Source organism: Narcine bancroftii, chromosome 2, assembly GCF_036971445.1.
Source record: "Narcine bancroftii isolate sNarBan1 chromosome 2, sNarBan1.hap1, whole genome shotgun sequence".
NCBI lineage: Eukaryota > Metazoa > Chordata > Chondrichthyes > Torpediniformes > Narcinidae > Narcine > Narcine bancroftii.
In genome coordinates, this window is record NC_091470.1 from 181,405,842 (window position 1) to 181,421,263 (window position 15,422).

The 15,422-nt window shown below is 42.2% G+C and overlaps 1 protein-coding gene across 2 annotated transcripts in view; it reads left to right on the top strand.

Annotated features, from left to right (window-relative positions):
- LOC138754726 (lymphocyte antigen 6A-2/6E-1-like) overlaps window positions 1-15,422 on the top strand; it is an 87,866-nt gene that overhangs the window by 18,004 nt on the left and 54,440 nt on the right. The window contains exons 2-4 of one of the 2 annotated variants that reach the window (XM_069919477.1): window positions 5,151-5,299; window positions 5,490-5,584; window positions 11,103-11,210. In XM_069919477.1, the coding sequence (XP_069775578.1) occupies window positions 5,536-5,584; window positions 11,103-11,210 (157 nt within the window). In that variant the 5' untranslated portion in view covers window positions 5,151-5,299; window positions 5,490-5,535. The remainder of the gene's footprint in view (window positions 1-5,150; window positions 5,300-5,489; window positions 5,585-11,102; window positions 11,211-15,422) is intronic. The other variant, XM_069919479.1, reaches the window with a different exon arrangement.

Genomic DNA, 15,422 nt, shown 5'->3' on the forward strand with positions numbered 1-15,422 from the left:
GGAGGCAATGGAGTTCTTGACCATGAAGCCTACACCAGATAGGTGTCGTTCATCCATAGGCTTGCCAGACCAGTAGAGTGTGTAGCCCGCGCCGCGTTCTTGGAGGCTGCCTACATCTGCAAGGCGGACTTCACTGAGAGCGGCTATGTCGCTGTCAAGTCTGAGGAGTTCATGTGCAATGAGGGCAGACTGACGTTCAGGTCGGTCAGCCTTGTCTAGCATGGTTCTGATGTTCCAGCATGCTAGCTTGAGTTTGTGAGCATCTTTTGAGGGGGAGGATGTGGAGGGTGAGGACATGGAGGGGGAGGACGTGGACCTGTCCTCGGGCTTGCGCAAAGGAGCTTTTAGGTGGAGTGCAGTGCGCACAGTACTGGCCCCACCCTTTACACCCATGGTATGAGCTAAGGGGAGGCGGAGGCCCCGGCCTCGGTCGAGTGAGGCTGGCGGAGGCCCTGGTCCGGGCAGAAAGTAGGAGGCGGCGGCCCCAGTCCGGGCACAGGGAAAGCAGCAGCGGCCCCAGCCCCGGTCCGGGCAGAGGGTAGGCGGCGGCGGCCCCGATCCGGGTAAGAGCTAAGGGGAGGCAGCAGCCCCAGCCTCGGTCGAGTGAGGCTGGCGGAGGCCCCGGTCCGGGCAGAAAGTAGGAGGCGGCGGCCCCGGTCCGGGCACAAGGAAAGCAGCGGCAGCCCCGGCCCCGGCCCGGGCAGAGGGTAGGCGGCGGCGGCCCCAGTCCGGGCACAGGGAAAGCAGCAGCGGCCCCAGCCCCGGTCCGGGCAGAGGGTAGGCGGCGGCGGCCCCGATCCGGGTAAGAGCTAAGGGGAGGCGGCAGCCCCAGCCTCGGTCGAGTGAGGCTGGCGGAGGCCCCGGTCCGGGCAGAAAGTAGGAGGCGGCGGCCCCGGTCCGGGCACAAGGAAAGCAGCGGCAGCCCCGGCCCCGGCCCGGGCAGAGGGTAGGCGGCGGTGGCCCCAATCCAGGCAAGAGCTAAGGGGAGGCGGCGGCCCCGGCCTCGGTCGAGTGAGGCTGGCGGAGGCCCCAGCCCGGGCAGAAAGTAGAAGGCGGCGGCCCCAGTCCGGGCACAGGGAAAGCAGCGGCGGCCCCGGTCCGGGCAGAGGGTAGGCGACGGCGGCCCCGATCCGGGCAAGAGCTAAGGGGAGGCGGCGGCCCCGGCCTCGGTCGAGAGTGGCTGGTGGAGGCCCCGGCCCGGGCAGAAAGTAGGAGGCGGCGGCCCCAGTCCGGGCACAGGGAAAGCAGCGGCGGCCTCGGCCACGGTCCGGGCAGTATGGACCGACCTAGGAGGGGAGGCAGACCCCTCCAGCCCGAGTAAGAAACCTGCATAGGAGAAGGCCACTCCGATATAAAACCTACGGCCCAAGAACCTCGCTTGGGAACTACTGGTTTAGAGGGATATAGGCAGAATGCAGGGAAATGGGACTAGCTTGGTCAATGTGAACTTATTGGGTAAAAGGGTCTGTGTTGTCAAACTCCATGAGTCTGATTATCAGACAAAAATAGTCTTGCCTAGTTTGTAAGTAATTCTCTGAAAGGCCACAAAGGGCACTTAGTCCATGGGCAATTAAAGATGGACAATTAATGCAAGCCCCCATCCTATGATCAAATAAGTTAAAACAAGTGTTTTGGTGAAGTTCGGCAAGATAAGTGAATGCAAAGGAATCAAACCTTATGTTCATAAGGTTAGATGAAGTAAGGTGGGATGAGATTTGTAAAAATCAATACAGACGGTGCTTAATAACAATGTAAGAAATTTGCTATGGCATTGAACACAGTAAGTGTTATGTGTTACCAGAGGGTGAGGCAGATAATATGGGAGGAGGATTGGCAATGAGCTTGGGTCTCTGAATTGTGATTTGACAGGATTTCTGCCAGTTTTTAAATTGCACTGCTCTTTTTATTCTATTCAAATGTTGACCAGCAGAACTTGTTGCCCAGTCACATCCCTTCTTTACATTATATAAGGGAGGGGAGGGTGTGATGGCCAGCAAGGCAGGTATGAAAATACTGAAGGCAGGTTTGCAGTCTGTGTAAGTGAGAGTAGAATCTGCAGGGTGGATAATCGGTCTCAGTGTAGCCCTGTGGTACAAAGAGGGGCATTCAAGTTGTGGGAGAGAAAAGGAATATAATGATGAAAGAAAGCATATTGGGAGTAAATAAATACCTGCAGTCATGAACGAGCGCTCCAGAGGCTGTATTGCCTGCCTGGTGCTAGGTTCATGGGCTCTGTAAGCTCAACTCGTCAACTAAAAAAAATTCTCCAATTTGAAGATTCTAACAAGATGCTAACATCAAGATCCACCTGGATAAGATCCATCAGAGGATAGTTTTTCCAGGGAGGCTTGCTTGGTACCATGTCAGTTGCTTGCCTGATTTTCGGCACTCACGAAGGTCTCAGGCTCGAAACGTTGACTGCCTTTTTCTGCTGAGTTTCTCCAGTATATTTCTGTACTGCACTTTACTCCAGCATTTGCAGATTTCTTTTTTCTCTTGTAAATATACTTTATTTGTACAATGCACAGTGAACACAATCGAGTTATGACTTTATCTACACTTGTTGCACCTTTAATCTTTATCTTACAATGCAGCTCATGTTTCTTCATACATCTCTGAAGCATTTTAGAGCCTGTTACACAGGGCACAGCCTTAATAATTATTCGATGACAGCAGGATTCTATTATGTGCTGTTCGCTCAAAGATGAGCCACAGTGTGCCTGATAGCAGGTACTCCTGTGCCTTAGAATGTGCAAGTCAGCAGAGCTTGCTTGCAGACGTATCTTTGTGTTGTACTGGAAAGCTTGCTCATTTGGGCAGACCATAGTTCATGGTCTTGCAGCAGCAGTTGATGTGTGTTACAGTGGCTGCTCCCAACCTCAAGGAGCAGTCATGGTTAAAAAAAATGATAAACTATTTTCACTTGGAGATAGAAATGTTCTTGATTGGCTTTGCTAATTAAAGCAAATATTTAATCAAATCCAGTCGTTATTAAATGCTTCCTTCATTATTTAAAAATTTATGAATTTTCCAGCTCCCCAAGGATTCTATTGGTAGATAAAAAGCCAGTTTGATGATCTATTTTTTTTAATCAAACTCAAGAGTCTCGTGTGTAGCTGTTGAACATTGCTTACAGATCTATGTAGGTATCCCCTCTTCGGAACACACCTCCAGTTCAAGTTCATTATCTGACTGTACATGTACAACCAGACGAAATGGCATTTTTCCAGACATGGTACACACTTATATACACACATACACAGTACATATTAACCACATACATATATATATATATATATATATATGGCGTGAAGCAAGGCTGTGTTCTGGCACCAACCCTCTTTTCAATCTTCTTCAGCATGATGCTGAACCAAGCCATGAAAGACCCCAACAATGAAGACGCTGTTTACATCCGGTACCGCACGGATGGCAGTCTCTTCAATCTGAGGCGCCTGCAAGCTCACACCAAGACACAAGAGAAACTTGTCCGTGAACTACTCTTTGCAGACGATGCCGCTTTAGTTGCCCATTCAGAGCCAGCTCTTCAGCGCTTGACGTCCTGCTTTGCGGAAACTGCCAAAATGTTTGGCCTGGAAGTCAGCCTGAAGAAAACTGAGGTCCTCCATCAGCTAGCTCCCCACCATGACTACCAGCCCCCCCACATCTCCATCAGGCACACAAAACTCAAAACAGTCAACCAGTTTACCTATCTCGGCTGCACCATTTCATCAGATGCAAGGATTGACAACGAGATAGACAACAGACTCGCCAAGGCAAATAGCGCCTTTGGAAGACTACACAAAAGAGTCTGGAAAAACAACCAACTGAAAAACCTCACGAAGATAAGCGTATACAGAGCCATTGTCATACCCACACTCCTGTTCGGCTCCGAATCATGGGTCCTCTACCGGCATCACCTACGGCTCCTAGAACGCTTCCACCAGCGTTGTCTCCGCTCCATCCTCAACATCCATTGGAGCGCTTACATCCCTAACGTCAAAGTACTCGAGATGGCAGAGGTCGACAGCATCGAGTCCACGCTGCTGAAGATCCAGCTGCGCTGGATGGGTCACGTCTCCAGAATGGAGGACCATCGCCTTCCCAAGATCGTGTTATATGGCGAGCTCTCCACTGGCCACCATGACAGAGGTGCACCAAAGAAAAGGTACAAGGACTGCCTAAAGAAATCTCTTGGTGCCTGCCACATTGACCACCGCCAGTGGGCTGATATCGCCTCAAACCGTGCATCTTGGCGCCTCACAGTTTGGCGGGCAGCAACCTCCTTTGAAGAAGACCGCAGAGCCTACTTCACTGACAAAAGGCAAAGGAGGAAAAACCCAACACCCAACCCACCAATTTTCCCCTGCAACCGCTGCAATCGTGTCTGCCTGTCCCGCATCGGACTTGTCAGCCACAAACGAGCCTGCAGCTGACGTGGACTTTTTACCCCCTCCATAAATCTTCGTCCGCGAAGCCAAGCCAAAGAATATATATATATATATATATATATATATATATACACACACAAAGGTATAATTTAAATAAATATATCTAAATATTTTGGGATTATTTACTGTTACGGGATGCTGTTGCTCAATCTGTGGGAAGGAGCTATTTCCCAGCCTGGCAGTCCTGATCTTGATGCTCCTGTACTACCTCCTTCATGGTAGTAGGTCAAAAATTCTGTGTACTGGCTGGAAAGTATAATTCTTTAATCAATGGTCCCAGTAAGTGTAAATGATCTACTCAGCCATTTTGATGGTCCACTGTATTGACTTCTGGTCTGATGCTTTTCAGCCACAATACCACACAATGATGCAGCCAGACTGGACAATTCTCAATTGTGGTCCAGTAAAATGTGGTCATCTCGGGTATTAATTTAGTAAAGCTCTGCCATAGCACTTCCAAGACAAATATATCGTATCTGAATTGAATTGTTTATTGTCATGTATACCAAGATGCAGTGAAAAGCTTTGTTTAGTGCTCTGTCTAGTCAAGTCATCTCATACGTAAGTACCGTAAGCAGTACAATAATAAAACAGAAGTATTTCAGTAAGTCAAAAGGGAAAGGTTTAGTGTTTAAAGACAAAGTGGAGGCTTTGGGGAAAAGTATGATTAAATAGTGCAAGGTCTTCATCTTTTACTAATAGGACATCCATTCAAGAGTCTGACAAGAAGAAACTGACCTTGAATCAGGAAGTTTGTGCTTTAAAACACGTATATCTTATGCCCGATGAAAGAGGGGAGAAGAGAGTGTGACTGGCTCGGCTCAAGACTGAAATCTCAAAGAGATTTACAGGTATGATCTTACCAGAGCGCTTCAGGGTTGAAACAAGATGTAGTTACAGAATTTCATTGGTTGTGTTCACGAAATGGTTTTCATTTTTCCCTTAGGCTTCTTATTACTGATTTATTTTTAAATGACTGTTTCAACTGTATTGGAGACTATTTGTAGGATGCCCTTTAATTGAAATGCAAATGTCTTTCAGATTTGATCAGACATTAAAGGACGACTATGACCTATTGAAGTTTAAAATGAAATTCTTTTTGATATTAATCATTCTTGTCAGTGCCATTAAATCGGGTAAGAAATACTACTGCATGTTCTCCAAAAAACTTTTCTGTTGGTAATTTTAGGATACTTTTTACTATTTTCCTTCTCTACATTGGCACATAATCTATTAATGAGAAATAGGTTGAAAATATGGGCTCAGTTTAGGAAATTCTTTGGGCTTAATGGCTAGTCCTATTATAGATGACCATCTTTTTCAGCAGTGCCTGCTGGATGCAGGTTTCAAGGAATGGCATAGATTAGGCATCCAAAGTTTTAACAATCTCTATTCAAGATAATTTTGCCTCTTTTGAATAATTATCAGCTAAATTTAATCTTTCTAACACATTTTTTAGATATTTCCAAATTAGACATTTTGTTCAGTCTAAGTTTTCAGATTTCAAATACTAATATTCTTGATCTTTTTTTAAATTACAGTTTTATTTTCATGGTGGATTGATATCATGCCTTTATAATAATTTATTGGATTTAAAATCAGTCTCCAAGGCTGGGATCAAGAGCGATTGGGAACGAGATTTGAACATAACATTTTTATTATTTTTGTTTTAAATTTTTTATTTTTCACACCATAATCACATTAGCCATGATATACACTATTTCTTTTTCACACATATACAGTGACTTTTTCTCCCCCCCCCCCCTCCCAAGCCACCCCCCACCCCCCCCCCCCATCCATTTTAGGTATACAATCTAGGTTGCATTAAGCCAGTCAGACAATGTTGTCATTCAACAAAAATACACCAGAAATTCTACTAAGTCCATTCTTTTCTTTCCTTCTCCTTCCATCAACTTAGGTAATGTTTGTCCCCGGTAGGTTTTCGCTATTGTATTTAATGTAAGGCTCCCATACTTGTTCGAATATTTCAATATTTTTTCTTAACCTATATGTTATTTTTTCTAATGGAATACATTTATTCATTTAAATTTAGTAGTTTCTTCCTTTTAATTTGGTTATGTATTCCATTAATATTTAAAGTCATATAGTTCAGCGTAGCCCTTTTATATTTTGTTTATCTTCTCTTTCCGTTTTTCCATCATTACCTTTCCTCCTTTTCCATTTCTGTTTTCTTATTTTCAACTCTTTATAAGACAACATTCCTACAACATCCAACATTTTCCTTATTCTCCTATTTCTATCTTCTTTATCCCCAATCTCCCCTTCCCCTCCTGAGTTGTCCTTTATCCCTTGTCGGACAACCACATCTCCCCTCTCCATTTGGATTTGCGAATCCACTCGCAAGCGTCAACTGATTTTGCAGTGACCGCTATTTCCCCCCACCCAGCCCCCCCCAGAAAAGATTTCACTTTTCATATGTCACAAAGGTCACTCTTTTAATTCCCTCCTTATTCTCTCTATTCCATTACCTTCCCTTATTAATTCTTGTCTATACTGTCTATATTTTCCTCTAAGTACAGATACATTCACGTATGCACATTGTCTCTATTCACTCTTATACCTCTTTACCCGCATACATATCAATCGTGATCATTTTTACTCTCATTACCCGTCTTCATCCCTCAGTCTATTTTTGTCTTTACCCACATACATATCAATCGTGATCATTTTTACTCTCATTACCCGTCTTCCTCCCTCAGTCTATTTTTGTAATTGTTCAGCAAATTTTCGTGCTTCTTCTGGATCCGAGAATAGTCTGTTTTGTTGTCCTGGAATAAATATTTTCAATACCGCTGGATGCTTTAGTATAAATTTATACCCTTTCTTCCATAAAATCGCCTTATCGTCAGATAACTCTTTTCTCTTCTTTCGGAGTTCAACATTATATCTGGATAAATGAAGATTTTTTGCCCTTTATACTCCAGTGGTTTGTTGCCCTCTCTTACTTTTTCCATTGTCTTCTCCAGTACCTTTTCTCTTGTAGTATATCTTAGGAATTTTACTACAATAGATCTTGGTTTTTGTTGTGGTTGTGGTTTAGAGGCCAATACTCTATGTGCCCTTTCTATTTCCATTTCTTGCTGTAGTTCTGGACATCCTAGGGTCTTAGGGATCCACTCTTTTATAAACTCCCTCATATTCTTGCCTTCTTCATCTTCCTTAAGGCCCACTATCTTTATGTTATTTCTTCTGTTATAATTTTCCATTGTATCTATTTTTTGAGCTAGTAGTTCTTGTGTCTCTTTAGTTTTTTTATTAGATTCCTCCAATTTCTTTTTTATGTCTTCTACCTCCATTTCTGCTGCTATTGCCCGCTCTTCCATCTTGTCCATTTTCTTTCCCATTTCTGTTAAGGTCATATCTATTTTATTCATTTTCTCTTCTGTATTGTTTATTCTTCTTCTTAAATCATTAAATTTCTGTGTTTGCCATTCTTTAAATGACTCCATGTATCCCTTAATAAGAGAAAGTACCTCCTTTATCTTGCCTTTCTTTTCTTCTTCTATTTCACTGTACTCTTCCTCTTCCTCTTCTTCTTCCTCTGGGTTGGCCATCTGTTGTTTCTTTGTTGCCCTTTCCTTCTCTTCTTTCTTGTTTCTATTGTCTTCTGTGGTCTCTTCTTACTGCAGGTGTTCTGCAGCTGTCGTTGCCGGCTGTGGAGATCGACTCCCCAGCTGGTCCCCCCTCCCGTCTGTGTGTTTCTTTTCATGCGCATCGCGCATGCGCGACTCCTCGCGCATGCGCGGTTGCGCACTTTTACTCGGCTCAGCGAGCCATTTTTGTAGTCCATTATTTACCGACCTGAGGGAGCGGGTTTCTCTCTCCGCAGCGGGCCTCTTCGGACAGGTAAGGCCTTCACCTTTTTCCTCCGTTGTCTTCTCTTCCTCTCTTCTTACCGTTGATTTTGATTTTTCTTTTTTGTCGCCATCTTCTTTCCACCTTTATACTCACTTTTCTGTAACTTTTATTTCTGTGCCTTTGTGTTTTCCTTTGTTTTTCCCGACTTTTCTGGAGAGGGCTGGAGTTCACCGTCCGGCCACTACTCCATCACGTGACTCCTCCCGAACATAACATTTTTAGATGAAGATTGGTACTCTTATCTCAGCTTGATTAATGATTCCTCATTTTGTGCAAGGCATTGCCTATTACAATTTAAGGTGGTGCACATAACTTGTATGTCCAAACTTAAATTATTTTGCTTTATCCAGATATTGATCCACTGTGTGAGAAATGTAAAATTTTTGAAGCTTCTCTAATCCATATGTTTTAGGAGTGCCCAAATTTAGAGAGATTCTGGAAAGACATTTTTCAAACTTTATCACTGATAGATAAGATTAATTTAGAACCTTGTGCATTAATTCCTCTGTTTGTTTTTTCTCGTGACCCAGATAAACTGATGTCTGCATCTCAGGAAAAAGTTTGAGCTTTTACCACATTGGTAGGCAGATGAGCAATCTTACTGAAATGGAAAGATGATTCATCCCCTACTCATACACAGTGGTTACATAATATAATGTTCTATTTAAGTTTAGAGAAAATTAGATATAATATTAAAGTTAGAAAGTTTCAATTTATAAAGTTGTGGGCCCATTATTAAGAATTTTATTGTTTTATTATAATTGGGAGAATTAAGAATTATCGTGAATCTCCAGAGATTCACTATCCGATGTCTTGGCCGGGGAGGGAGGTGGGGTTCACCATTGGATTCTCATTCTTGTTTTTATTTATTATACAAGATAACCGTAATTGGAGGGAGGGACTGGACTAGATATAGTTTTGGGGTTTTTTTCACTTTTTTTATTTGGCAAATGGGTTTAACGTGGTTTTACAGATCAATTCACATTATTATTTCTTATTTTTATTAAGGAATTCTCATCTTGGTATCATCGATATTTTTCTTTTTTGTGTGCTTACATGTATACAAATGATTTGTTATGTGCTTTCTATTTGAAAACTATGTAAGCTCATGTTAAACTCAAGAAAAATATTTTAGAAAGAAATGAAATAAAAGTAATGAAATAAAAGTAAACAAGAATAATATCTTGTTTATGGGAATGTATGGTATAGAGCTAGTGGTAGAGGAGATGAAAATCTCTTGCCCTTGACCATGTGCATGAATGAGATCACTATTTCATACTGAACAGGTTCTGGGTCCCATGGAACATGCTCCAGGAACAGACCTTTACTACAGCCTCTTCCCACTACTGGCTCTTGACAGTGACTTGATGTCTTTCATACATATAGGGCATCTCTCCCCTCAACCAGAGCAGCAACTGAAAAATCAGGATCTTGTATGCTTCCAAAATTCAGTACCTTCTGCTGCAGGGACCTCCCAGTTATGTAAAGATGTTTCACACCAAATATAGCTGCAAAACTTCTCCAAACAAGTAGTGTAGGCCTGGATTCAGAAACCACTGCCATACTCCAACATGAGCTCATAAAATACTATGATGGAGAAATAGCATAAGTTTCCACCTCTTACTTCACATTGGCCTCTATTGATCATTAATTCTAATGCATTCCCAGCTATTGCTTTCAAGATTCCTTTATTGTCATGTAATAAAACAGGTGTAATATTACACTAAATTGACTTTAGTCTGCCATAATAAAGACAAAGATTCGTATTCAGCGGAAATTGTCCAGCACCCTTTATAGTCAGAGAAAGAGAAGCAAACAAGAGTCACCCCAGAGTCACCGAATGTCCATAGATTTGCTCTATAGCTTCTGCAGCCACACAGATTCCAGTCCAAACCATCAGCAACCCAAACTCCAGATCCAAACCTTCAACACGATCAGGATGCCTTCAACACTCTTGGTGCCCTCTTGCCTCCTTGTTCCAATACCTGGTAACCCTTCAGCCAGTTTCCAGTAGTCCACAACCTGGTGTGAGTCCTTTGACTGCAGTTGTCCACACCCAGCATAGATTCCTCATCTCCAGTAGCCAACAGCCCATCGCCTGTGTGTTCTTCAGTTGCAAAAGGCCCTCTCTGGTCAGCTGCCATGGTCACTACCCTATGTGTCATCTCTTCTGCTGCTTCTCCTCAAATGGAGAGGGGGGGGGTGCTCCCAATTTACTGATGACCTGTGCCAGTCCTCTGCTACCCCTCCAGGCCATTACCAATCATAGAAGCCACTGTCTTGGGCCCATGTGTCAGGGTTGCAGGATTTTAAAATAAACCAACATCGGTTCTTTTAACAGGCTGTTTAAAATTTGTACGGAGCCATCAATAGTTGGACTGGGCAGTAGAACCCTGTGAAGAGCACTATTTCTCCTCTCCTCGCTCTCTGTGGGTCTGCACCAGTGACTGCGTTGCCATTACAGCAGTTCCGCCAGTGCTGCTATTTTTTTGCCATCTCTCTGTCTTCTCAGAACATAGTGTTTTGTAAAGTATATTTTTATTTATTTTGATTGTGTTGTTAGATGTCATTTAGCCCTAGTCATTTCTTTTGTCATTTTAGTCTGACTGCTTTATCTCATTCCTTCCCAAGCTTAAAAACTTTACTCGTTAACTCTACTTTGCATACATCTTCAGAGAGTTGACATTTCAGATTCAGGAAACTTATTAAACTGAGACTGTATTGTGAATATTAGTTATACCATCTTAAACCAAATTCTCCTATGTTAACCTACAGGAAACACTCTACAATGCTATCAGCACAGCCTAACTCCTTTACATTGCAATATGAAGTCAGTCACCTGTCTCTCTACTGAACGATGCTTCAAAAAGATTGGTAAAATAAGTGAGTAGCAATCCCCCAGAACTTATCTTGAAAATATAAACAAATTGATGCAACAGTTCCTCCTATAAGGTTCTATTAATTCACAGTTGAGCAAGTAATTTTCTGCTGGGCCTGGTGCGGGTGGGAGAAAATGCTGGGTGATCACCTCGACATTCAACTTGTAGTCACTGATGTAGTTCATTCTGGACACCCAGTGTCTAATCACTTCTGAGATATAAGTTGGGAAACAGTGCCCCACACCTATCCCCTTTTTTGGGGGGAGTGTGGCACCTCACCTGTGCAGGAAAGGCACCCCAGTTAGTTTAAAGAAAATGCGGGATAGAGGTCTTGGTGAGTTTAAAGGGAATGTAGGAAAGAGTATTTGGTGAGTTTAAAGGGATTACAGAAAAGAGATCTCTAAGTTTAAAGAGAGTGTGGGAAAGAGGTCACGTTACATTTAAAGGGAGTATAGAAAAGCGATCAGGAAAGAGTTCTTGGTGAGTTTAAAGGGAATGCAGGAAAGAGGTCTCAGTGAGGCATTTTCCAAATCATCAGGATTTCTGAACAAGAAAATAATGGATTCTTGAAGTTTTATTGCATCCTCTTCCACTGAGATTATTGCTGTAAATTGAACATTATTGAACAAAATGTGCCAATCAATGGCAAAAAAACTCAAATGTTGAAAAAATACATTTTTTAGAAAAGAGCATATGCCACAGGACACACTAGGCAGGCATGAAGTAAGGAGGTCTTTTCACTTTGTTCCATCCCAGCAAAAGCAAAAAAAAATTAAAAAAAATGAGTTATCAGGAAAGATATTTAAAAATGCTAAACCACTAATGACCTTGCCCCATGAGGAAAGACAAAGACATCATAATGAAGTAGAATTGCTTACAAAATACTAAGAAAATCTTCAAAGTTTCTACTCCCACTGGCCTTACAACCTAGGGAGTGTAAAAAAAAGCTGTTTAGGCAATGCAATCACAAATTATTCCCATTTTTAGAATATTTACATGCCAAATATGTAAGCCTTTGCACAGTTAGAGTAGGTTTTTTAAAGACTTTTTAAAAATTCTGTGAGAGAAAAAAAAGGTTAAAGTGGTTTTTTTCATGTGAGGATGATTCAGGATACAGAGTACTGTGCCTGCACTGCACTGTTGATTCCAGGATTCCATTAACAATGGCCCATCATGGGATTGGCAGTTACACTTGATTTGGGATTTTTCATTGGGAAAATGGAATTCCCCATTTGTGACGGTTATAGCCCAGAGTGAACAAATTTGTAAAAAAAATGCTTCTCAATAATACATTTAGGTGTAAAATTCCCCTGCCCATTCTTTTAATGTTGGGATCAATTTGCTTACAGCCCTTGATGAAGGGCTCAAGCCCAAAATGTTGGTTATGTATCTTTCTCTATGCACTGTTTGACCTGTTGAGTTTCTCCAGCATTGTATTTTTACTTCAACCACCATGTATGCAGACTTTTGTGTTTTACTTCATCAGGAATAGGAACAAGACGACCATCTGGCCCATCAACCCCACTCTGCCATTCAATAAGATCACGTGGACTCAGCTCCACTTAACTGCCCTTCCCCAGAGTTCTTAATTCCCAGTCTCTTCACAAAAAAAATTACTGGATTTTCAATACATTCAGTGGGACAGCCTCTTGTGCTTCCTCAGGCAGAGGGTGAACATTATTGCTCATACAGAAGGGCCAGTTTTCCACAGGTAACTATTAGAACCATAGAAAGTTGCACCACAGAAAGCAGTCTCTTTGGTCCCTCTAGTCTGTGTTCTATTACTCGGCCATATCCTACTGGCCTACACCCAGACCATATCCCTCCATACCAATCCCCTGTCCAAGTTTTTCTTAAATGGTAATTGAGCTGCATTCACCACTTCTGACAGCTCAATCTGTATGTCCATCACTCTCTGTGTGAAGAAATTCCCCCTAATCTTCACCCTAAATTTCTTTCCTCTGGTTTGTATCTCACTTAACCACAGTGGAAAAAGACGACTTGCATTTAATCTATACCTATCATACTTTTATGTACCTCAAATGAATTTCCCTTCATGCTTTTATGCGCCAGGGAATAAAGTCCTAACCTGTTTAACCTTTCCCTGTAACTCAGTCGTGGCAGCATCCTAGTAAATCTCTGCATTCTCTCTTTATACAGAGAAAAGTGTTATTGCAAGTCGTGGATGCATTTCACCTCAATTGTGCAAGAAAAGTGTTTCAAGCAAATTTGCTGGATTGACAGTTACTTTGAAAACGTTTTGCTGTACGAAAAACTTCTGTAATGGCAGCAAGAATACAAAGGCACCGCTTGCATTTGGTCCTCTGCTGGCACTTGGCTGGCTCATATACCTGAACTAGTTTCTGTTCTTCATTATGAGTTCATGGTTATTTCTGAGAATCTCTTGGTAAATTGGTACAAGGAAAATTTCTGCTTGTGTGCATGAAGGACAGCTGACAAAAAACTGAAGTGTAAAACTGTGAAGGAGCTGTCCATCCATCATTATTTGTTATCTTCTAAACTGTTTAAAAAAAAAGCGTGGTCAATTACAATTGTGGCATCCTTCAATAGAATGATAGAACACTCCAGCACAGAAACAGGCTTTTTGGCCCCTATAGTCCATGCCAAACTATTACTCTCCCACTGACCTGCATCCAGTCCATTCCCTTGCATACCCATCCCATTCATGCACCTGTACAAAAGTCTCTTAAATGTCATAATCGAGCCCACATTCACCACTTTAACTCGTTTCACACTTGTACCACTCTCTGCAGGAAGGTTTCCGCCCCCCCCCCATTGTTCCACCTAAGTATCTCTCCTTTTACTCTGAACTCTTATCCATTAGTACTTGTCTCTCCTAACCTCAGTGGAAAAAATCTGATTGCATTTACTCTATCTATGCCCTTCATAATTTTATATACTTCCATCAAATCACCCCTCATTCTCCAACGTTCCAGGGAATAAACTTCCTCTGTAACTCAATTCCTCAAGTCCCGGCAATATTCTTGTAAATCTCTGTACTCTTTTAAACTCACTATACAAAGGATCTTGCATGCAGCTAAGTTATATGTGCTTTCTATCAGTCACTTACTACCACTAAAAATTGGTGTGGAAAATTCACGAGAAGTTTCTGCTAGGTATTCCAAGAGTTATTATAACTAGTTGATAGATTGAACTGAGGGTTTTGTTTCCTGCATATTCTATCCCACCTCTAATGTTAACACTACTGTCACATTTTTACATTGAAACTTTGAACCAGATGACAGATTGTTTAATTAAACTGTCATATTTGATCTGGCTTGTCTTTATAACCTCAAAGTGTCTTTATGTATAACAAACTACTGTAGATGCAATATTAAGTATATTAACCATTTGGATGTTAAATGTCACTGAAGTATCACCACTGAAGTCTGAAATTACAGTTACTTTGTTTCAGATTGGTAACTTTATATGTATATGTCTGCGACATTTTCCATAAAAACTGATTAGTTATTTTGAAATGCAAACACCTTTGGTAATTTAATGGCTTTGAAAGTTTAGATCAAGTAGATGTTTGAAGATTCATTAGTCAGACAGTGGCAATTCAAAAGGGAGTTGGATGTTGTCCTTGTGGCTAAAAGTATTAAGGTGTATGGAAAGAATGCAGGAATAGAGTACAGAGGTCACATGGTCAGCCATGATGGTATTGAATGGTGGAATAGCTCAAAGAGCTGAATGGTCTTGATCCTATTTCCTATGTTTCATAGGACATTGCAGCACAGTACAGGCCCATGATGTTGATATACCTTGAAGAAGGGCTCAAGTCCAAAATGTTGGTGATATATCTTTACCTCCTATGGACGCTGCGAAACCAGCTGAGTTCACCCAGCATTAACTGTGTTTTTACTACAATCACAGCGCCTGCAGACTTCCGTGTTTCACTCCTGCTGATCTATGTAAACCAAGAGTAGAGAGGGTGGAGCGCACCAAGTTCCTTGGAGTTCACTTAACTAGTGACCTATCGTGGACACTCAGCATCTCCTCATTTGTCAGGAAGGCACAACAGCGACTGCACTTCCTGGGAAAACTGAAGCGGTCAAGGCTACCGGCCACTATCATGTCAGCCTTCCATAGGAACTCTATCGAGAGCGTCCTAGCCGGCTGCTTCAAAGTGTGGTACAGTTGTTGCAGAGAAATAGATCGGAGGCAAATCCACAGGTCCATAAGAGCGGCAGAA